The following is a 23980-nucleotide window of genomic DNA, read 5'->3' on the forward strand; positions in this document are numbered from 1 at the left end:
CTTAATTCTTATTTTTTAACCTCAAAAATGCCAAGATGCTCTATACTAATTTCTATTTTTGGTAAGACAATCTCAGTATTACCTTTCAATCCTTCGATAAAAGTATCCCAAACACAAGGGCTGTTAGCATAACTAAGCTTGATACTCTCTTTTGCTCTCCTCAAGTCCAGAAGAAAAAAGTACTTCTTTAGGAACTGACAAGCCAGAATTTCAGGAGAGCACTCTTGTGAAGTGTGGTCCACATGTCCATTTGTGCTTTTGATCTCAGAATTCAATACATTCAATTCCAAACATAATGTTGTCAATTCAGCGAGGTCCTTCTGGAGACTGTTTGCTATGCTGCATGGAGGACATACTTGAAAAAGGTCATCCAAGGGCTCCCTCAGACTATTTACAGATTCACAAGATGTTTGATCAACAGTGTCTTCATTGCCTAAAGAGTCCTTTTTTTCTCTTTCATTATCTTCATCTAATATTCCCTTTTGTGACTCATCAAGCGATAGCACATCCTGGTTTGATGTCATGGATGAGTTGCCAGTATCTGAAATGCCTGAAAAGTCCTTCATGACAAATGTTTTTTCTAACTGTGAAAGCCACTCCTGCAAAACCATTCTCAGAGACTTGGGTTCAAATAAAACCAGTGGGTCCTGCAGCTTGGTCCTACATAAGACAGACAAGTATGAAATTTATATTTCATGTGTTTTAATTAAAACAAATTATTTCATGCTAAATAAACCTAATGAATACATTATACTTATCTGGAATAAATGTTACTTTGCAGGTCTTCAATAATTATCACAGCAAGATGATAATACAGAGAACATTATTAACTTTATACTAATTCTTGAATTTCAGTTCCAAATGAGACTACCTCTGCTCCACATTGTCTCAGGACCACTACTGATGATGTCAAAAAGTGATTCCCATTCACTATAAAACTTCCTCATTCATAAACACTCACACTGCTTCTACTGTTGCTATTTTAAGCTCTTGGAACTTATCTTCCTCTGAAGGTTGACTAGTTACTTCTTGTTTTCCCCTAGAAAAGTGAGAAAAGAGTTAGAGGGGATTAGAACTTCCTTAGACAAATATTTCTAAGTGCTTACTAAGTGGCAGGTACTGTACTTAATGTTATCTGAGATAAACTGTTGCGTATACAAAATGGTCCTGGCCTCAAGATGAGTAAGCTCAAGTCAGAAAGCAAGGCATACAAAAGACAAACTATAATATAAAAGAATAAAATGAATGCTAAAGAGTAGTACAAGCATTCTGCTCAGAAAGCACAGAAAAAGGAATAATTGACAAAAGCTTTCCTGAAGAGACGGTATTTGTGTTAGGAAAAATGGGGAGAAATACTGCAGATGTAAGAAACAACATAAAGAAAGGCAGACAGGACTGAAATTTACAGTGCTTAGAAGGATGTAGTTGAAAATGAGACTGGAAAGGTGGGCTAACATCAGTCTGAGAGCTGCCTTAAATGCCATAGCAATATCTGTACTTTTTTTCCTATGAACATGTAGATTCACCAAGTTATTTTAAGGGTAACACACTTTCCATTTCATCTGACTATCCCAATACTGTGGGCCTATGGATCTCTCTCTCTCTCTCTCTCCCTCTCTCTCTCTCTCTCTCTCTCAGTTCCTGAATGAGTGCTAAGCTTACTTGCCTCTAATGCTAAGATCCCCTCAACTATGAAATAAGGCAGAAACCAGATGGACAAGACACTTCCCACTGTGCCAGACCAAGGGCTCTACCACAACTCTACTGCATAAGAACTATGCCATCAGCATATCATAAAAAGGTACAAGGTAAGACATCAACGCCAATGCTCTCATCTTACAGGCGAGAGAATATTAGTGACTTATCCAAAGTCACATGTTAGTCAGAAGCAGAGCCAGGACAAGGCCTAGATCCTTGGTCATCTGAATCTAATACTCTAATATCCCAGAAATTTGAAGAGATTTAGAGGAGAAGAAGGTTGTACAGGAGACAGATGGAAGAGGAGCTAACTTAAAACTGTCTCAACAAACTTTCTATTGGTAAATGTAATTTTCCAACACATAATCTGTGGTATTCACAATTTTTATGAGCTACACAATCAACAATGAACAGAGTCATACACTTGCCTTCTCCAACAGAACATAGTCTATGGCTTTCTTCAAATGGACAGCTGAGTCTTCTAGAATTTACAAAGACTTATATGCAAGGGCTTACTCAGTATCTTCCTCCTTTGGGCAGGTGACTGGACTCACATCTTCTTCACATGACTGCTCATCACCCTTGGGTTCTGGTCTCACTTTCAGATCAGGGCTCGTATGAAGGGTGCCAATCTTCTCAGTAGTTTTACGTACAAAGCTTGAAACACTGGGAGTCAAATAACAAAAACTAATATGAGAAATCTCATTACTGCCAAGAATGAGAAATTCAGTACTTGAGTTCTCTGTGTTCTTGTTAGTCCTAGCCAGGCAACTTGGCCTTAACAAAGAGAAAAACTCTATTTACAACACCGTCCCTAAACAACTACATATTTCGTATAAGGGCCACGTAAAATTTACAGTATAATAAGGATTCACTTCATTTACTAAACTGCCTTAATTCTGTGCTTAAAAAAAAAAAGGTCTTTAACTCCAGTTGTGTCTGCAATGTTTCTGTCAACTTAGGCAAAGGAGGCCATGTGATCACCTGGCCAGAGAATTAACAAAAAATTTCTTCATGAAACTCAGTTGCCAACTAGTCACAACATATCCTTCTTAATAAGCAAAATTTGTATCCAATAAGACTCAGATAAACAGTGAAGTAGCTGTATAAAGTCTTCTCTCTGAAACTCAAAGGCCAATCCTAGTCCCATGGAGTACCTAGAAATACTTCTGAATTCTCCAACTCTGAGCCCAAACTGAGGATCAAGAAATGACTGATACATGGAAACTGCTGCTATCAGGGGTGAGAAAAAAAAATAAGATTTTAAACTTTTGCTCTGTCTGTGGGTTAAAAACCACATCTATAACAACTCAAATATCCAGCTACTCAAAGAAGGAAGCTGAATTCCCCAAGATGAAAATGAGAAGAGCTCCATGTTAACAGGGTGATATGAGAAATAACCTAGAGACTCTTTTTCTCATTTAAAATGTATTTCCATTCTCAGCACAAAAATACCTAAGGTGATAAATGAAGTAAAACCAGAAATGGGATTAAATGACAAGACTAATTATAATTAGTTTACCTTTCCTTGACAGCCTGAAGAGACACAAGAGGAGATGGAGAGCGAAATGATAATGGAATGCCAAAGGGGAGAAAAGTTTCATTCTTATCTGTCTCATACGTCACCGGAACACGAGAAACATTGTCTAATGAATGGAATTGGGAGAGGGGAAAAACAAAATCCAATCACATGAGAGTTTTTTAATCTTTAAAGAAATTCTGAAACAAATAAGCCAAAGAAAATGAAAAATTCAATACCAAAATCACAACTGACCCAGATACAAATGAGCGGAACACAAGTTCACAAGATGCACAAGATGGTCCACATATGAAACACTCAGGCAGGTACCTTCATTTTCCTACTAACCCTGAATCCCCATAAGTCAAAAAGGAAGTTTACAGTCTCTATTAAACTCTTCTCAACAGTTCAGTCACAGGAATGTTCGAACATCAAAAAGTGAAAGCACTGGCCCCCAAACTGTAGTAATTTTTCATTCCTGATGGAAAATAATTTGGTTAGTCAGAATAAAATTGTCCCACTCTTTTGGTTAATGACCTCGTTTCTTAACCTTTCCAGCATTTTGATGCATGATTAAAATTAGCTACTTTACCTATGTTAGCCTAAACATGAGGGTGATCAGATCTATAGGTCTGGATGGAAATTTTATCAACATAAAAATTATTAACACCTAATAGAAAACTCTATACACAAGATAATCTTGGCAAACAGAAGTCACAGAAAATAACTGCTTCACATCTGCAACCAACAAAAGACACACTCATTACCTTCATTTCCATGTGAGCTGAAACACTGATCTGGTTGGTCCTCTTCTTGTTGTGAGGTGAATTCTTTAAGTCTCTCATCTTCTGAGAGGGTCTGGCTGTGAAGGGAACAAGAGTCTTCATCTGACTGACTGCCTCTTCTACTACTAATGATACGATAAATACCAGAGTCCAAGATGCTGAAACTTTCCTGAAAAAATTTTTTAAAAACCAAATTAAAACTTCCCTTTATAACACTATATACCCTTTTAAGAGATAAACCAACAGTAAAAGTAGCAAGTCAATAACAACAATTATGACTTATCAGTACAAACTGGTGAGCAAGGTCTAGGGTCCTGGCAGCTGGGTCACTTTCACATGCTAGTAGCATCATACTACTATTTCTATAGCTTGTCTCCATAAAGCCTCCCAGTGAAAATGGGGATTAAAAGAGATAATCCTGAGCTATAAATTAGCATGAATATCTGAAATCACATAACAAGAGCAACTTAACTTGTGTTGAAGGCTATATGAGGTACATTTGCAAACAGAATATGACAATGACAAAACGAAATGTGACTTCAAGACACACCTAAATGGAGGCTTCAGAGAGCTGTCCAACAGCTGAAAGAAAGCCCCTTCTTGACACCTTTCCCATAAATCTACTATATGGTGAGGAAGATAAGTTTTGGGATCCTAGAGGCAAGTGAGTACAACTTAAGGTAGAAAAATCTTAATATGCAGTAAAACCCTTTTAAAATTGAGAATACCTACATGTGATGAAATGGAGCTTCTTCTACTACTGCAAGCTGAATCCAAAGGTTCAAATTTTAAGATCAATTCTTCCAGTTGAGAAATCAGATCACTAGAGGTTGTGATATCCAGCTGAGATTTCAAATGCTCCAATTTATCTACAGTCAAAGATTTTCTTCCCTAATAAAAGGATAAGTAGAAACCTAATAGAATAGCCTACTATTTATAACTAAATCTATATTCAAATGGTCAATATACTGAAAGAGGTCTAATAGAACATAAAACCCCAAAAGTGCTTTAAAAAGGCTTAACAAGCTAAGGAATGACTTAATGACAATTATCTTAGGAATTAAAAATTTAATTAAGAGTTACCATAAGCACAATAATCCCTCTTAAAACAAAGGCTGAAATTCATATAAATTTGTGGGCAAACTTGATATATTTTTTTAAATGAAAAGTATGCCCTTTTTCTTACTCTCCACCCATCCCTAGATTTATTTGTCATGCTTCCTTTGGGAATTTATTGTTGCTTTCTCTGTAGGTCATATAGAAAGGGCTAATAAAGCCAAACAACTCTGTAGCACCATCTTACAAGTTAGAACTGTTTTAACAACCCAGATGAACCTGCAAGCCTCTCTGACTCACTTTGCCAGCAATGACAGAATTTTGGAAAAGACAGCAAGTGCAAGCAGCCAGATTCCACAGGCCTCTCCTTAGCAGGCGTTCCACACAGCGTTCCACAGATAAGAGGGAAAGATGTGATATTTTCCCATTTAGGTGCAAACAGAACAGCTCATTCTTGCAGACAGCTACATCCTGAATATCTACAAAAACCACAGGGATGAAAACATAGGATGTTAACCAAATACTCATTTTCCATTTTTGCAAGGGCTGAAATTATTCTAACAAATTCACTTTTTATAAAGATTTGGCTTGACTGAATTTCATCTCTATTTTATACTTGCATTTCAATGAAAAAATCATATTTTAGACACTATTCTGAAAAGAACAATAATAAAAGATACAGAGAAAGAAACACATCTCTCATCTAAAATCCTATGTTTACAATGCTATTTTCTGTGAAAAGGAATTGGGACTTTAAAAGAGGGCATACTCTACATTAGAGGTCAGACTATAACATTTCTGAGAGTTTCAATCTGATGTCAATGAATAGATTTTAACATAATATGTAAACCAACAAACAATTCACGAAAAAACAGATCATGAAAAGATTTAAAGGTAGAACATGAAAGAACTTTTTTTTTAATGCCTACAGCACCTGGCATCCCTAGGTGGTCTCCCATCCAAGTACTAACCAGGCCCGATCCTGCTTAGCTTCCAAGATCAGACAAAACTGGGCACGTTCAGGGTGGCATGGCCGTAGACAAAAGAACTTGAAACACTAGTTTTGAAATCACTTATATGTGTGGACGCTAAAAAGCAGAACTTGTAGAAACAGAGTAGAATGGTGGTTTCCAAGGACTGGGGGTTTTAGGGGAACTGGGGAGCTGTTGGTCAAGGGCACACATGTACAGTTAGAAGAAGAGTAAGTTCTGGAGATGTAATGCACAGCATTGTGATTATAGTCAACAATACTTCAAAGTTGCTAAGAGACTACACCTTAAATATTCTCGCCATGGAAGCTGATAACCATACTGCAACATATAAATGCATCAAATCAACACATTATACAACCTTATACAACCTTAATATATTATACAATGTATATGTCAACTTTAAAAAGTTAAACGGAAAAAAAAGTTTTCATGGGACACCCTTAGGGTATTTAATTCACAAGAAAACAATGTTGATCAGATAATGGTTTCTTTCTTTTTATGTTTTTGCAATGTAGAAAATGACCCAAAAGTCAAAATACACTCTGAGAAGCAATGCTAAAAAAGATAGATTTCCTACAATCCTGGTTTTAATCAAAATACAGAGATTGATTTTCTCTGTCTTAGCCATATACAGTGACTATTGTTCCCACAAGCACTTTTTGAACTCCAAACTACTGAGACACAAAATAGGAGGTTAAAGCAAGACTTCTAACAGGGGTAAAGGTTTAGGTTAAATAAAGGGAAAAAATTAACATATTTGATCCTTAGCAGTGTTTACTAATATTTAAGAATAATAATTTTTTAAAGCCTGTATTTAAAAGTTTAAAAAGCATGAAAAACTAAGTAACTGAACACAAATTCACAAATGTATGCTTGTGAAGTACCTTACAATGGGAAACATCTATGATATTAATCTTTATAAGAAATGTCACCTCGTTCTATTTTTCCACTTCTTACACAAAAGAATCCTCCTACAATAATTAAATCTTTCACAAGTACAAGATTAAAAATTACAAAAGGAAGAAAAATATAATTACCTTTGACTTCACTCCAAAGAAGAACTTGAACATTCTGAGGAATGAAAATATAAATTCCTCTTTCTGTCCAAGTCAACACACAATGCTCACTGCAAGAGAAAATGAAAGAAGTCAAGAGAATTCTAGTTTGCTCAGATACGAAGTTTATGATATAAATCCCTTAATTCAGACCCTCACATTAACTATTAAAAGAAAATCAGTCTGTACAAAGAAAACACAACGATGACCCAACTAATCATGTCCTAACACCTCTTTTCTGACTATAACAACAGCCTACTAAAAAAAAAATTATAATATGATGCCAAATTAGGAAAAATTCAGACATATACACTAAATACCTCCTAGAAAAAGAAAAGACTGGTATCTTACCTGATGTTTGCTAAAGCTCCTAAACTTCTCATATGTGGTATGACAGGGGTACATTTAAAGCAAATACTAAACCTAATACCTCATCACCTATCACTGCTTTAGTGAGCCATTTTTAGTGCTGGTATATTTTGACATCCTGACTTGTGTGGGAGCAATAAAAGGTTGAAAACACCTAGTCAACCAGGTTCTGGAAACTTTATTAAAGAGCTATATTATCTAACCTTGTAGCAATTCATCAAGATAAATGTTATTGCTATTTAATAATAACATATATATATTTGAAGCTCAGAGGCTATTTCTCATATCTCCTGTTAATATGGAGCTCTTCTCATTTCTATCTTGATGACAACGCATGGGAATAGTGTCTAATATAAAACCGCTGGAAGAGTCAGCAAAGGCTTCAAAGTGGCAATAATTATTGCTGATGCTGAGAAGTAGGCAGAGCCGGATCATGAAGAGCTTTGTTAACTATGGCAGGAACTGTAAAAGGAGTTTAAATAGCTTAACTCAAAGGAATAACTCTACCAGGAGAACCAAGCAGATGGTTGGTTCTCACCATTAGAAAACACACTCTTGGGTAAGGGACTTCCCCACATCCCACATATCACATCATAGTCCATAAATATTTATTAAGTGTCTATGCCAGGCACTGAAAATAAAATAGTGAACAAAACAGACATGGAGTCCTCACAGAGTTTGCTGTCTAGGAGTAAGATGAACATAAATATTGCATGAATATGTAATTATAAACTGTGATAAGGGCCATAAAGTTTTTAATATGCTTTATCTAATTATGGGTAAATAAATAGCTGTCTTTCTCAGTAACTCAGGATACTTTATGGATTTACGAAAGTTATATTGTCTACAATTTACTTTTAAATACTTTAGTATAGGCAGTGTGACATATACATAAATTAGGAGCAATTAACATTTCAAGAGTTAAGTTAAAAAAAATCACATTCTAAGAGCAGTTAGTTAAGTTAGCCTTTGAAAAAATCCAATCAGGAGTCCACACTCCAGAGTATCCTATAATAACCTCTAAATAACATTCTCTGAATCTGCATTAGAGATCTTATGCATTAGCCTATGGGATATTAGAAATAATTTTCCATTGATGAACATAAGTAGAGTTCCAGACATATAGATTGGCTGGAAATCATACACTGGCACCTCCACGTTTGCAGAACAAGGTGTTAGAACTGGCAAGCCTAGAAGCTGAAAGCCTTTAATGGCACTCTGTGCTACCATTTAACAACAGGCTTTGCACCTGATAGAACTAGAAGGTAACTGAACCCTGATGTTAGAATGTGGCTAGCTGAAAAGACCTCAAACAGATCTTTCATGAAAGGTACTTGTCAGAGTACCTAAAGGACAGAGAACAGAAATTTCAACAAGCTTACAACAACAAGTTCTACAACTATTTTTCCACCTGCCTGCTAAGAAACATATATAAGTGCAGCAGACTTCAATCTGAGACTGGCTTTCACTGTAACATGCAACAGGTAGGGGAGATTATGAATGAACAAGTCCCTACAGCTCTTAGCTCGAATTGTCAAAAGTTCCCTGACAATTATAAACTGTCCAATAGGTCAGTTCAAAGCAGGAAAGGAAGCATATTTCTACGATCTTTTCATTCCTCTTCTACACAGAACACTTCACATAACACAGTCATTTCCTAATTTTCTAAAAATAGTTTAGTACAAAAAAAATCTTAAAAAGCTAACTGCCCTTGAATAAAAAACAAAGAGAAAAAGTTAGGTGTTCATTTTTTCTTTTAAAGAATCAAAAGGAGAAACTTACCTAATATGCAAGAGTTTGGGGAAAGACAAAGACTGGGAGGATGTAACTGTATGATCATACTGCGGTTCAGATCTAGGGAGTAAATACGGTTGTTAATGACTTAATTACAACATAAAAGTATGCTTTTCCCTATATAGGAAAATAATTTTTGCCTCCAAAACAAACTCAGAGCCTAACTGCATCTGCCCTTATTCAATTTAAGTCATATGAAAGACAGTTGATCAGACTTTTTGGTTTCTCTGAATCTTTTAGTAAAATTCCTACTTCACTCTTAACAGGCATAATAAAATCTTTAACACATGTAGAATATCAGGGATTTCAATCCAATCCCTCCCTAAAGTTCTTCAAATACTCCTTTCCAGCTACATAAATCATTACCTTAGAGTAATCACAGGCAGAGGTGGTGATGAGAGGAGCTTCTTAAACTGATGTGTACTTATAACTTCTCCATCAAAGTTCACTTCCCACATCCTGGAGCCAGGGCGAGCACAATATATTAGGGGTTGCTGGCCCGCAGAACATCTCCCAGGGAAGAAACAAGCTCCATATTCTCCATCTCTTTCCTTGTTTCCAATTTTCCAAAATTTCTCTCTAATGCCCAAAAAGGAAGAGAAAGCATGTTTACCTATAAAAAAAAGTCAAAACTATGGCACTACAAATCAGCATGGCCATAATAACCTCACTCCTAATGTCCTCTCTCTCTATTCATATTAGCAATATGGTGGAAAGAACAACAAAATGGAAAGGTTAAAACAGCGTTCTAGCTCTAGCCATTAACTATTTCTGTGACAGGAAGCAAATCACTTCACATTAGTTTATTATCCACAGAATGAGAGGCTCAGAATTCATGTGAAGGTCTCTTTCAAATCTAAACAAAGAGTGCCACCAAACCATTTCACACATCCGTAAATCTTACTGATTGCTTTCCAAATCACCTTGTTCTTTGACCACTCCATGGAAGCTACTAACCTACCTCTCCAACCCTGTCTCCCAAGCCATTCCCCTGGCACAAACACCCAATAAGCTCTTCACTCTTTCCTCAAAATGCTAAGTCCTTCTGAAACTCTGTACTGTGGAATATTCTGTTCTCTTATGGTTACATAAGCTAGATAATAAAAGAGCTTAGCACATTTTCTGGGACCATGAAAGGTGATAATGATAAGGATGTCTCTTCCTGAAAACTCGTTTATGTATTCTTCATGACTTAGCTCTATCGTTCTTCCTCTGAGATTTCCCACTCCTATAAGCTGAATTACATGCTTCCTATGCTATGTTTTCATAGCACTTACATTACATATGGCAACTGTGTCTATCTGAAATGTAGATTATGATTTTCTTCAAGACAAAGGCCATTTCTTACTCCTCTTTGGTTGAATTCCCAGTATACAGCACAGCATCTGGCCCGCAAAAAGCACTCAATACATTGTAGTGCTCTATATACTCAAATGCTTTTAATGAAGAATGATCTAATATGCTCTCTAGTGTGAATTTACTACGTGACCTTAAATAATTCAATAGATAGATATCTCTGTACTTTTCTGCTTCGTGAATAAAATATAACATCAGCTTTACTATAAGAACATGGATGTGAAAGTGCTTTGAAATGTAGAATATCGGAAGTTCTGGTTTTATTACTTATGTTCCTCATTTGGAAAATAAAAGATATTTCTTGTTTATTTTATATCTTCTGTGGTGCTTAATACAGTGCTAAAGATCCAGATGAGTACAATACATGTTTGCTGAGTGAACAAATACAGTCAATGCTGTATGCTCATTAATCTTTTGTACATTTTCAAACAATATGTGACAGGCACAAAGGCTAAGTACTTCATATACATTATCTTTGTTAATCCTGCAAACTATCTCTACATTCTAGAAGGGGAAACTGACATTTAGCAATGTTTAAAAGTGGCAGAACCAGAACCTGAAATCATATTGTCAGATTCTATTAACCGATGTTCTCTCCACTGTATCATAGCTCTTTGTTTCTGTTTGTTCTATTTCCTCCTAAGATCCACCTTTATCATTAACAATACTGACAAAGTAGACAGTGGCTGGCAGGAGAACCAAATTCATATCTATTTCTTTGATTAGCAGGAATCTGTTTTAAAAAAATGCTGTTTGTTGGGAGGAACTATAGGTTGACACAAATAAAAAGTTTTTAAAATAAATGAATTTTTAAAATTATGCTATCCAGGTCCCCCAAATCAGAATTCTAGCTTACAGAAAATGAGCATTTCTAAAACATGTTATTTTAGCAGCAGGTTCTATATTATGCTCATAACCAACTCTAGCCACACCCCTGTGAAACGAGAAAATGATTAGCAACTCTACTGCACAAAGAAAAATAAACCTCCACTTATTTAGCTCTTAATTTTAAAAAGCCTTTCACATACACCACTTCACTAGATCTTCAAAACCACCCCAAGAAGGTGTTCATTCAGTTCAGTATTCTGCCCACTTGTTAGAATTCCAGCCAAATTTCTGAAGTGGGCCATTTGGTAAACTTGAAAACCTATAAATGAAAAATAGTTAAGAACTTTGTAAAACTAACAAATATTTTACCAAAATTTCAAGAGTGAAGTTAATGATGAAAGGTCTAATGTCAAAGGACATATTAGAGGTAACTGAGGTAACAGAAAGGGCACAAATCAAAACCGAAATGTCCTATCTTGCCTGCCTCTTCCTAGCTATGTGATGTCAGGCAAGCTTTATCACTCACTAGGCCTAGGCTTTCTAATCTATAAAAATGAAAGGGTGACACTAGATGATCTCCAGTTCTTGTTAAGTCTTAACTCAATTACCGATCTACAGTCTGAAAAAAGTCAGAAGCAAGTACATCATCTTTCCTAATTCCATATAAACTGACCATTTGCATCTCAAGCCTTTGGCTCTCCGCTGCCCAGCTAGTTTCTCTGAAACCAGACACCTGAGACCTGCTATAATTGGCATCCTTCGCACATGCCTTTCTCATCCCAAGAAAATAAAAACAAAGTACATCTTCTCTTCATCCCTGAAAGTTAGCATATATTCCTTCAAACTTTTTGGAATAAATATTCCTGCTTTCTAGAATAGCAGTTTTCAGAGATACAAGAACCCCTGGAAATAAAGACTTCCCAAGCCTGAATGGTTCTAAGGGAATCAATTTCCAATCTCTGATTTTCTATAAATGATCTGAGAACCTACCTACTTAATTAGGATGACATTTAAGGTTGTCACTCTCAGAGTGGTGCCAATTTACCAACTTATCTCCCACAACTCCCCTTCTCAAGCCAAACTGGCAGGTTCTAGAATATACCTAATTCTTTCTCACTCCTCCCCTAAAGGGCTGTTCTTTCCTGCTAGAATAGAATACCCCCTACTACACCTCTTCTTCCAAATTTCACCTACCAAAAATCCTCATCAAAATTATTGAAACTGGCTAGTAGATTCACAGGGGTTCATTATATAACTCTCTCTTCTTTTATGTATGTTCAAAACGAATAAGGTAGCTGGAGGGGACGGGGGGCCCAGTGAAAATTTCTCTGCAGCGAGAAAGGCTGAAGAACTTAAGTGCAGCAATACCTAATATTCACTTCAAGCTGTTTCCTACTCTACTCTGGTATTTCACGGCTACCTCTAATACAATTCTCTGCCATTCACTAGACCTTTGGCTCCATCCTTGAAATTTCCGTGGAATATCTGTCCGCTTCATAAAGTTCTTAATTATTCTTTATCCAATTTTACCCTTTAGTAAAATTCCGTTATATACAATAAATTTAAACAATAAATTCAATCAAGAAAAACTTCCTGATTCCCCATATTAAAAAGGCCTTTGTTTGGCCTTCCCTCATGACACTTAGACCATGTTTCACATAGAGTTAATTAAATATTTGTCTTAGTCACCCACTAGACTCTCAGCCTCCTTTATCTCTTCTCTACTCTCTAACATCAGCTTGCATACTGCTGGTTCCTTATTAACATCTGTATAATTGAATTGAGAGGTTTGGGCTAGGTGACTTCTATGTCTCTTCCAGTTCTAAAATTCTGTATATCCTATGACTCATGGTTGATCAATATACCTCTCAGTGTCACACAAGAAGGATCGAGTAAGCGAAGATATAAGTAGTCTTCCATCCAAATAATCTAACTGGACAACACAGGAGTCAACTGTTGTTATTGTCTGAACGGGAAACATCACAAAGGCAGCAGCTGCCTAAATGGGACATGACAAGGAAATGAAGTTTATCATTACATTTAGTATTACATTACTCTTTCTCTTTACCTTTGAATGAAAATATCTTGGATAACAACAAAAAAAAATTTTAATGCCCAAAATTTAATTTGCCTGTCAGGATCTCAAAGCTATGTGAAGTAATTTGGTATACAACTGCGGAAGAGAATTCGTAAGGTTCTGTGATTATCTGGTGTTAGAGGTTGGAATGAAAAAGATGAAGCAAATTTTAGAATATATAAGGGAATTTTTCACGTGTAGCTAGTACTTCTCCCTTGGGAAAAAGACAGATTAGGGATATATTCTGTGTAGGGTTCCAATTGTATTTTGGATGAAATATGTAAGGAATTAAATAACTTTGATGAGTAATCATGACCAAACCAGAAGAATATTCTGACATGTTTATTAAAATAATGTAGTCAAATGGTAGTTAGATCTCCTCTTTTCTGCCAGGATCCTACAAGGAAATAAACCAATAAAAGTCCCCCACTTCTGATATAACAGCCTTGGAGAAAAGGAACAGTGTGGACCTGGCTTAATGAGAGACCAGAGCATTCTGTTAGGATAACCTGAGATTTGTGCCTTCTATCCCAACAGTAACTGTGGCAGGAAGCCTGGAGACCTGCCCAGCTGAGCATAATACAGGAGGTGCCTTTAAGATTCCATTCACAGTAAGTTGCACCCATCCTCAGAGAAAAAATACCTAGACCCTTGAGTTTCTTCTACCTTTGACAAGAAGAATAAGAGCCTGGGCAATTGGTGCCATTTCTATGTTGTGACATTTTATTCACACAACTAATAAACAGGCATCTTTTCTTTCTTAATAACCTAGTATTAAAGAATATTTAAGTGAGCCATACATTTAGAGCCATAATTCACATATTTAAGTGAATCATGGAGTACTACAATAGACAAAGTGTAAATGACTAAAGTTAGCTCACAGAAGCCTCCTGCCAACAGTATCAAGTTAAACCAGGCTATTATATGTACTACATACAAACAAGTCTCCTCGAAATTAATATCCTGGGCTCTAGATCAGTCCTCCAAGAAAAACAATGGATAAAATTATATCCTTCAATTTAAACTCTGTAAGACAACACCTTTTATCTCATCCACATACACAAAGAACTAGACTGGTTCTCACCTTTACTTGCTTAGAAGTGTTGAGTTTGATGGCAGAAACCTTCCCCATGTGATCACCTACAAAAACTCTAAGAATAGCTGTATCCCAACAGAGAGCTGTAATTTTTCGGCCTTTGTGCTCTGAAGACACATAAATTCGTTCTGGTTTCCCACGCCGCTCTTGATTTAATTCCCAAACAACAACAAGACCTTGACTGCAAGAATTGAGTCACAGAAGCAAATTTTTCACAATGGTGAAAAAGGTAGAATTGCATCACAATATCAACTATATTAAATATATATGAAAACTTGTTCTTCAGAAAAGAGGAAGTAGAAAGTAAAGGTATTAATTTCCTTGCATTAGTACACCAATCCAGTATAAGAGAACTTACATGTTCTAGATTATCTTTGCTGCCTTTCTCTTTGAAGGCCATTGAAATATTGTCACCTCATAAAAGCATTTTCCACAAATACTAGGGTGACCAACTATCCATTCTGGTTTGCTGGGGACTGAGAGAATTCCCAGGACACAGAACTTTCAGTGCTAAAACTGGGACGGTTCTAGGCAAACAGGGATGGTTAGTGACCCTAACAAAGGCACAGCTACGTATGTCAATTTAAAATACATTTGGAAAAGGTCAGATAATTTTAAAACAGTTTCTCACCTGGTAGCTACAGCAACATAATCATCATCATGTAAACAACAAGCAACCTGAGAAATTGCACCTTCCTAGAGCACAAAAAGAAAAATTTTAGGCAGCTTCTCAAAAGTTGTAATTTTTTTACTTTTAAATCTCATTTTATATTCTTCTTTTATTCCAAATAATTATTTATAATGAAGAAATATGCATTTATGAAAGATACTCTGAATGGGATATGGCAGGGCTACCTTTAATCTTACCCTGTGTGAAAGAAAAAGCCTGTGCTTCCAGCCTTCTTTTTGAATGATATTGAGACCTCCTCCCGAACTGCCCAAAGCCAACCATTTCCGAGATACAGCTATGCTTGTACACTAAAAACATGTAAAAAGACAAGCGTGAGACAGTCAATCAAATAGGCACTGAGGATCTGTGCACGGTTTCTTCCCCCTACCCAGTTGGACAACACATAATGGCACTCATACTCTCATTCCAATATAGTGAAAAATACAGAAGAAAGAACATTTTGACTTTAAATTTTTAATTGAATCTCTAAATAGCTGATAAGGCTCAATTGTATAAATGAGTAATTTTCCCTTGGCAAAAGCCAGTTATGAGACCATTCATCTTTTGTGTAATTTAGCTTGGTCATTCCGATGCTGACCACAATGATGAAAGATTAAGTAAGTCTCCAGGGGATAAAAAAAACCACTTTAATCATTTGTTCATTTAAATCATTTCTAGTTTGTATAATTAGCATAAAACACCCACAGCTTTTAGACCAAGTAAGACCGCAGAGGACACAGATGAAGGCCACTATACTATTATGTCTCCCCACACCCTCAGCCTGCTGATTCCTCTCCTCACACGCAAGAGAAAGCAGTGAACATGCTGTGCCCAATACCTTGTGGCAAAATTGTTGGTTGGCTGACAGACATTCCCAACCATTTTCAACCTTGCTGTTTCCACCATGGAAGCTCGAAAACTTAAATATTCACTTATCCAGTTTCTCTTGCACCTATGGGTAGCCGTGTGACTGAAATCCAGAAACTCTGACTAAAAGCCAACATATGAATGATGGTAGAACAAGAACGATGGAGAGCCTGGGCCCCCAGGAATATTACTGGGCCACTGTACTAAACCCAGAAACACTACCCTCCATGCAGTTTATAAACACCTTTATTGCTTAAGCCATTATCGGTAAGGTACTCTGTAAACTGCAGTTAAAAAACGTCTTAACTAATATCAATCGTCATAATTGTAACTCATATTACTTTGCCTATTACTTCCTAGTCTCACTTGTTCAGAGACTAGAACGGTGCTTTGGGTTGGGAGCGAAAATCTAAGAATGAAATTATTTTGAAATTGATTATGAGACTTGTTCTTTACCATGTCATTCCTGAGTTTATCAAAGGAACTCAGAATTTGAGGGAAACATATACCTCTTCCCGCAGAGCTAATAACTTTTGCTCTATTCCCTAAAAAGGAGGGTACACCAAATTCCTTGTTTTGGAATGAGCATAATATAACAGCAGTGGTTCAAGCTGCTCAAAATGCAACAGGTATACTCATTTACACTACTTTATTTTCAATCAAATATATTACTTTCTGAGAGAAGATAGCAAGATTACTGAGAGGGGGGAAAAAAACCCAGCAATCAATATCATGGTTTCCAAGAATGGAAAAGAACTCAAATGATAGCTCAAAAAGTAAATCAAGAAAGAGCTATGAACATGGTATTTCCATATAAGGCATTTGTAGCACAGGTAAGAATACCCAAGATTCCATAAAACATAACAAACTAAACGGCAGGGGGCACAATGTAATGAAGAGCACACAAATATATGAATATGAAAATGAAATTGATACAAGGATCAAGAAATTCACCTTTAGACGACTGGAGTCCAGCCTCAGGGCTGAAAGTAATGGATCCAGAGTCTCAAACTCTGCAAGAACATGGCTGTAGGGCTCCTGTATCATTGGCACAAAAGTCATTTAGCCGGAAAGTTGGAACTGTGTTTAATGATAGGCATAGTATTCCTGAATAAAACCTGCAAAAAAATAATTTAAGAAGTTCACCACTAATTCGGCATGCATTTAATAAATATGTGGAGAACATAAAGAAACAAGAAAAAGGCACAAGGATCTCTACTCTGGAGGTGCTCAGCATCTAGGTGGAAAGAAAACATACATAGGTAAATTATATGCAACTGTCAGCTTGTACTGCGTCAATCCCTGACTCTAAACCTCCCAGAAAAATCAAGTCTAGATTCTCAAGATCCTCTGTAATCATATCCCAGTCTATTTATTTAACAGTGTAAGTAGAATGGACACTGTAGGATTTAAGAAGAAAACTGGTCAAACTTTTCTATGGTAAAATAGCAATCCCAAAATAGCATCAGATGTGTTTTTAAAGTTGCTGTGTCACACTTCTGATTCATCAGAGCCAAGAGGTCAACTAAAATCCAAATAAATTTTCACAAAACTGAATATAATCTTCCTAGCCAGTACCTAGATACAGTAGAACTGAGCTCAAAATGAAAGCTGCTATTAACTAAACATGACAAGGGATACAAAATTAGCTACAAATGCAAAAGCGTACAAACAAGAACAGCAGAAAGTTGAAAATTGTTAAAGCTGGATTATATGTATGTACATGAAGGTTCATTGTATTATCCTGTCTACTTCTGTTTAAAATGTCCCATAACAAGATTTTCTTCAGTATGTACTTTAAAAAAAGCAGTGTACAAATCTTCAAGAGCTGCCCTCCTTACATAATCTATGATCTCATCTCTATTTCTCCATCCTCATCTCCCACCTTTTCCTCTCTCCCATTCTCCAACTATATTTAGCCATCTCTTGTTCCTCTTTCATTCTATAAACTTTCTGTGCCTCCATGATTTAATATATGGTGTTTCTTGAATCTTCCTCCATCTAACAAAACCCTATCTTCCTGCAAATCTAAGTTTAAATATTACTTCTGTTAAGTATGTCAAACCTCCAGTCTAGCAAAACAACGAAGCAAAGAGAAGGTGGCTATAAATGCTTACCAAAGTCAATGAAACAAATTCTTGAGGGGTTGGCTTGCCCAAAGTCGGAGCTCTTAAAAGGTATAGCAGAGACTAGAATCCACTTCTCCTGAGTCCAAATCTAATCATCTTTCCATTTGCCCAAATTACTTGATGGCAACATAATCGAGTAGTAGGATCAAGAAAAGGTTTTCTCATCATCCTAGTACTGTATACTCACTTTACTAATGGACCAGTGTATGCTGCTCACGCCAAACGCAAATCACAACATTCTCTTTTCCCCACTAGGTGCATGGAAGGAAGAGGCAAGAAAAAGCAGCAAAAACTAAAGTTATGCGAAGGGGAAGTAGGAGATGCCCCCGTTTCCATAATTGGATCCTTCTACCCAAAAAGTTATAATCAGAGAACTCTCCACCTCAGAGAAATGGCGACTCATTCATGCATTCGACATGTCTTGTACGCATCGCTGGAGACACTCCCTGCCTACAAGAATCTCCCTGCCCAGCGGAACTACTAACTTTTTAACAGCTAAACTTTAATACTGCATTCAGATTGCTTGAGGAGAGGAGCCTCAGGAATCAACTTATCAAAGCCAACTAACAGACCAGCAGCCAATAGGTCTCAACCGTGTCCTAACCATCTCCAGGTCAGTAGTCCCCAGTTTTCTATGAGTCAGGCCGTCTCTCCCGGCTCAGCACCGGTACACTCACCCAGCGTTGGAGCTGCACCGGAGCTTGTCTCCCCTCTCGCTCCTCCTCTCCTCGGCTTACGTCATCCCGGAGCGCCGGGGACGCCAGGACAGCACTGTTAACGGTACTTCCTCGTCACGTGACAGGTTACGCCCCAGCTTGCGGGTGGCCCCTCCCCCTCAGGCCGCGGTCGCAATTACGCTCTCCGCGGCCTGTAGTCAGCAGGCAGCTGCCGGCCTAAGACACAGCTCAAGCTGCGACCCGAGGCTCTCTAGGCCAAAGGAGTGCGCCATCCAGGATACCGGCACCTTTCATCACTTGAAGCCGGCGAGAGAAAATGAAACAAGCGGGAACCGGCGCGGGAGGGAGGGAACCAGCGGAAGGTGTCATGGCGGCCACGCTCTGGGGTCACGTGTCCTGCAGGCCCGCCTTGGTGCTTCCGGTCACGTGCCCTCAGAGTCCTCGCAGCCAGCGATGGAGGCGAGACCCCCTAGTAAGAGAGGCGGTGGCGGCGGCGGCGGCTACTGGGTTTCAGCCTCGTCCCTGAAGCGTCTCTAAGAAGCGCAGCGGAACTCAACCCTACCCAGCCCACTTACTTACTCCCTTCCCAGGGCCGTAGCTCCCACCTGGTAAGTTTAAACTGAAAAATGGGGATGAGTGGGTGGGCGAATTGCTGACAGGCCCGGGGGGCCGCAGGACGGCACGGATTCTGCCCCTTTTTCATGTGTCCCTGTCGTCCCCACAACTCCCAAGCCTGCCTTATGGGTAGCCCGTTATTATCCTGAAACGGTGAAGACATATACCATAATTTATTTTCCTGTAAGAAGCCTACTCTACTGAGAACAGAGACTGAAAGATTTACCCAAAGCCGGGATCAGACTTGGCTCTTGAGAATGAAGGACGTGGAGGCCTCTGCCTAGGAGCCCTTCCCGTTAGGAAATGTGCTGTTGAGTCTTTGGGTTTCTGTAAGAGAAAAGCTTTCACCTCACTGGCCACACACCTTTTGCTTCACCTGTCAATCCTTCTGTTCTTAAAACCTTAACACGTGTGCCAGTTCACACACATACCCTCCCCCAGTTTTGGTCTATGCCGAATTCAATCATCTTAAAAATAGACCACCGACACATGGAAATATGTAACTATTTTGTAAATTCCCAATGATCTCAGAGGCTAAATTGAATAAGGAGGTGTATCTAATCGACTTAAACGCCCGTTTTAGGGTCTGTAAAATGAGAGAGGGGAAAGAAATAAAAACCTTTTGCCTTTTAGCAGACCCAATTTTTAAACATACAAAAACTAAATACTTTGAAATATATCTTGCAGTAAGTATTGACTCCATAAAGAAATGGAATAATTCCCATGAATTCTTACCAGGGATCTCAATATGTAAAGCAAAGTCAAAACTAGGACAAATGAGATGGAAAGGTCACAACAGAAGGAGAGAGAACCTCTAGTAAGGGCCTATGGCTTACAGAAGAACTGGGCTCTAGGGAGAACTTTGTACCTTTTAGCAGACCTAAATCCTTCATTTGGAAGGGAGGGGCAGAATTTGGGGCCATTAAACCTGTTCTCTCACTTAGCTAACATCTAGCAGTGCAGCAGATTGATGGGTTTGAGTCTGTCCTAGGTAATATGAAATACATATGGTAGTGCAGCAGATTGATGGGTTTGAGTCTGTCCTAGGTAATATGAAATACATATGGTAAAAAAAATAATCCATGCAAATGCAGAGATGGCTCTTTAAAAATACTAGGAAGATGAGTGCATAGAGAGAAATCAGTTAAAAGTAATGAACCAAATGATCAGCTCCAGTCAATCAAGACTGCTTCCTATATGTACTACTGCTCTCAAGACATATCTTCTTGCTGGTCTGTCTGTCCACCTTTTAGCCCTGTTTTTCTGTGCTGCTGGTTTTTTCCTCCTACCAGAAGAACATAATCTAGTGTATCTTGAGCTTTGCTAGCAGTTTGACCACTATTTTACGTACCTCATGGACACTGGTGCAAGAGGTGTGTGTCAGCGCCCTTCCTCCTGTCTTCTCTGCCCGCATTTTGGCAGTGTTAAGCATCCAGTAGTCCCTCCTTTTCCCATTTTGATTACCAACTGATTGCTCTTCTTTCAATTTCGGTGTTGTACTCTTGTCAGCATGCAGTATTTATTAGTGAATGTGAGCATATATTTCCCTCTATCTTGCATCTCAGTTGCATTTTCTTCCTCTTTCCTCACCCTGCACTGCTGTAAGATGAAAAAGTGTTTGGTCTTGAAATTGCTACATCAGTTATTCTCCCTTAATATTTTCCTTGTGTGTGTAACTATCCTTAAAACAGTACATTTTGGTCTCTTTTACATACTTCCAAGGTCTTATTCCCTGTAATGCTGAATTGTTAAAAAGTTTTTTGATTGCCTAATGGCAAGTAGCATTCCAAATCTCCATTTTGTATTCTGACAGATACAGCCACTCTTCTTTTAGAGAGCGATAAAGAGTTTATTTTTCACTTGTTGCCCTTTTTTTTTTTTCTTTGACCCATTTATCTCTGCACGTTGGAAAAGGGGATATAGGTAATGGAAATGCAGAACTGCTATAATTTAAAGATTTTTTTCTGCATAGTTTCAAATTCTTCTTATCCCTGTTTCCTTAGAAACCAATTATTGGTGTCTGTGAGGAATGGTACTCTGATCTGTGAGTAGAGAGCTATAGTGCTTCCCAGATTTTAGCTGCAGATGTATATGCAAAAGTTTCTTGTGTCTTACCAAGATTATATTCTTTTAACAACAAAGATCTTAAGTAGATATCATAGATATTTATTGGCCTCTTCCTATATGCAAAAATATGCTGCTGGGTGCTGTATTGCAATGAACACAATATATATAGCCTCTGTCCTTTATTAAGCTTGCAATCTGTCAGGGGAGATAGACATTAAAAGAATTACTTTAAAAATTAAAGTCTATTCTATTAATCTAATTTATGGTCCACTTTACACTTTCTCAGTCTTATCTTTTCTTCCTTACCTTCCATATCAGAAAAGTTTTCTGTTCTTTTCCAGTTGTGATAAGTGCTAGAAAGAGAAAAATAGGAGACCTTGCCTAGTAACTTTGAAACTTAGAGCAGACCAAAAAAATGAGAAGTTAGTTTATGGGGAGGAGAATATGCAAAAGACTCAGAACAAGGCATGTACATTTAGCTTCAGTCAAATGAATTTTTAACTGCAAATGAATTAATGCCTTTACTGGAAGATCTTGCTATTTAAAGAAGTCTTGTGGCAAATCATTTCGTAAGGTCAATCTTTTAAGGAAAGCCAGATCTTCATCAAGCCAACTTCTTTAAATGTAACTACACCAGTATTTTTCATAAACGAAATATTCTGTGGATCTTAGAGGTCAATGGGGAAGAAGTTCTTGCTACTCAACCAACCATCTTCAAGAAATATCTAGAAATCAGAAGTTATTGTAGGATAGCCCCACTGGATCTATTAAACTTCCTAAAACTGGTCCTAATACAATTAACAGAGGTGCTACAGATGACCAGGGAAATTTGCCAAGCAAGTTAGCTGTGAGACAGTTGATTGGTCATGCTCTACGTTCAATAACTTATCTCTGATTAATTTTCGAAGTTTCCCCACAAATGGGTTTTAATACTAGTGGTTTTACATGCTGTACATAGGAGGCTTTGTTTTTCCCAGTTGATTTAAAGTAGCTGACTAATAAAGTCAGTTCTATCAATCTGCTTTATGCTCTACAGTTTCTCTGTCCTCACTTTTTTTCTTTCTTTTCATATCAGAAATGTTTTCTGTTCTTTTCCAAAACTAACTTTTTATTTGTACCTGTAAGCCCAGTAAATTAGGGACTTGCTCTGTCAGCTCTCCTTGCTCACTGCTTTTCCTCCATACATGAATATACTTAAAATTATTCTGTAGTTATCCGCTTACCCTCCCTTTCCATCTTTCTTGGATTTTGATTCATGTTTCCTAAAATGTGGTTTATGTGGTATGCAGTGTAATTTTACATAGTATGAACAGTTTTTTTAAATTTTGATATTTATGTTTATTATAATGAATATTAGAAAATTAATATTACGGTTCCATAAATACACATTCCTTTATTAATTACAGTTTTAAAACTAAGTAAAAAATCAATGATATACTCATACAACAGAAATTGAAAATAAATAGTTTTAATTCTTACCTAAACTGACACCCCTAATACTTTCCCATGTTACCTTTTAAACATGGTTTAATAGGGAATAAACTTTTTGGAAAGACATTTTTAATAACTGCTTTTTTCATTACAAAATACATGTCTATTGTAGATGATCCAGAAAACAAAAAGAACATTCAAATCATCTGTAATCCTATCGCTGTAGGTAACCACCAGTTATAGATATTTTCAAAACAGCTCAGTGCAACTCCAAGATCAGACTGACCCAGATTCAAACCCAGTTCTGCGACTTCTTGATGCATTGGGAAAACATCTTGATTTCTTAGACCCAGTTTTCTTTATCTACAGAATGTAACTAATTATAGAACCTACCCCAGGATTCTTAACTGGGAACTGATTGGGATAATGCCCATAAAGAACTTAGCCTAATACCTGGCACATATTATTAAGAATTCAATAAATTTTAGGTAGAGTTTTTAAATTTTAAGAGTGTGGAATCAAAATTCATCCTTTTTTGGCTAAGACAGTGATTTTCAAACTTTTTAAAGGGCAATAATCTAAACCTTAAGAGGCATCAAATTAAAAGATAGTATTATATATTAAGAATTTTAATTTTTTATATATGATATATAGATATCAAAACTATGGAGATTATAAAACAGCATGAAGTATTTTCAATGGAAAGTGAAAAACAAGATAATTAACTTGGATGTGCTTCAGGATTACATTTCTAAGGTGGGTACAGATAAGCACAATTTAAAATAAGAAAATTGATGTTAGGGTTATGGGATTATGGGTTTTTTTGTTTCTGTTTTGTTTTTGTTTTTGTTTTTTTAGGCAAGGCAACCCTTGGTTGACTTCACAGATTTCAAAGACCT

The 23980-nt window shown here is 37.2% G+C and overlaps 2 protein-coding genes and 1 pseudogene across 5 annotated transcripts in view; 1 reads left to right on the forward strand and 2 right to left on the reverse strand.

Moving 5' to 3' along the window:
• Positions 1-19144, reverse strand: part of HPS5 (HPS5, biogenesis of lysosomal organelles complex 2 subunit 2) — a 31099-nt gene extending 11955 nt beyond the window's left edge. Inside the window, exons 1-16 of one of the 3 annotated variants that reach the window (XM_011377746.2) lie at positions 18969-19144; positions 17117-17280; positions 15493-15603; positions 15257-15321; positions 14614-14806; positions 13318-13451; positions 9635-9847; positions 9257-9328; positions 7088-7176; positions 5359-5537; positions 4735-4893; positions 3985-4171; positions 3221-3344; positions 2215-2364; positions 962-1039; positions 83-660 (exon numbers count right to left, since the gene is read on the reverse strand). In XM_011377746.2, the coding sequence (XP_011376048.1) occupies positions 83-660; positions 962-1039; positions 2215-2364; positions 3221-3344; positions 3985-4171; positions 4735-4893; positions 5359-5537; positions 7088-7176; positions 9257-9328; positions 9635-9847; positions 13318-13451; positions 14614-14806; positions 15257-15321; positions 15493-15603; positions 17117-17224 (2440 nt within the window). In that variant the 5' untranslated portion in view covers positions 17225-17280; positions 18969-19144. The other 2 variants (XM_011377747.2, XM_023521873.1) reach the window with 2 other exon arrangements.
• LOC111730577 lies at positions 5981-6099 on the reverse strand (annotated as a pseudogene).
• Positions 19106-23980, forward strand: part of GTF2H1 (general transcription factor IIH subunit 1) — a 32055-nt gene continuing 27180 nt past the window's right edge. The window contains exons 1-2 of one of the 2 annotated variants that reach the window (XM_011377748.2): positions 19412-19576; positions 23736-23837. In XM_011377748.2, coding sequence (XP_011376050.1) covers positions 23766-23837 — 72 coding nt within the window. In that variant the 5' untranslated portion in view covers positions 19412-19576; positions 23736-23765. Of the gene's footprint in view, positions 19577-23735; positions 23838-23980 lie in introns of both variants that reach the window. The other variant, XM_011377749.2, reaches the window with a different exon arrangement.

Source organism: Pteropus vampyrus, unplaced genomic scaffold, assembly GCF_000151845.1.
Source record: "Pteropus vampyrus isolate Shadow unplaced genomic scaffold, Pvam_2.0 Scaffold321, whole genome shotgun sequence".
Taxonomy (NCBI): Eukaryota; Metazoa; Chordata; class Mammalia; order Chiroptera; family Pteropodidae; genus Pteropus; species Pteropus vampyrus.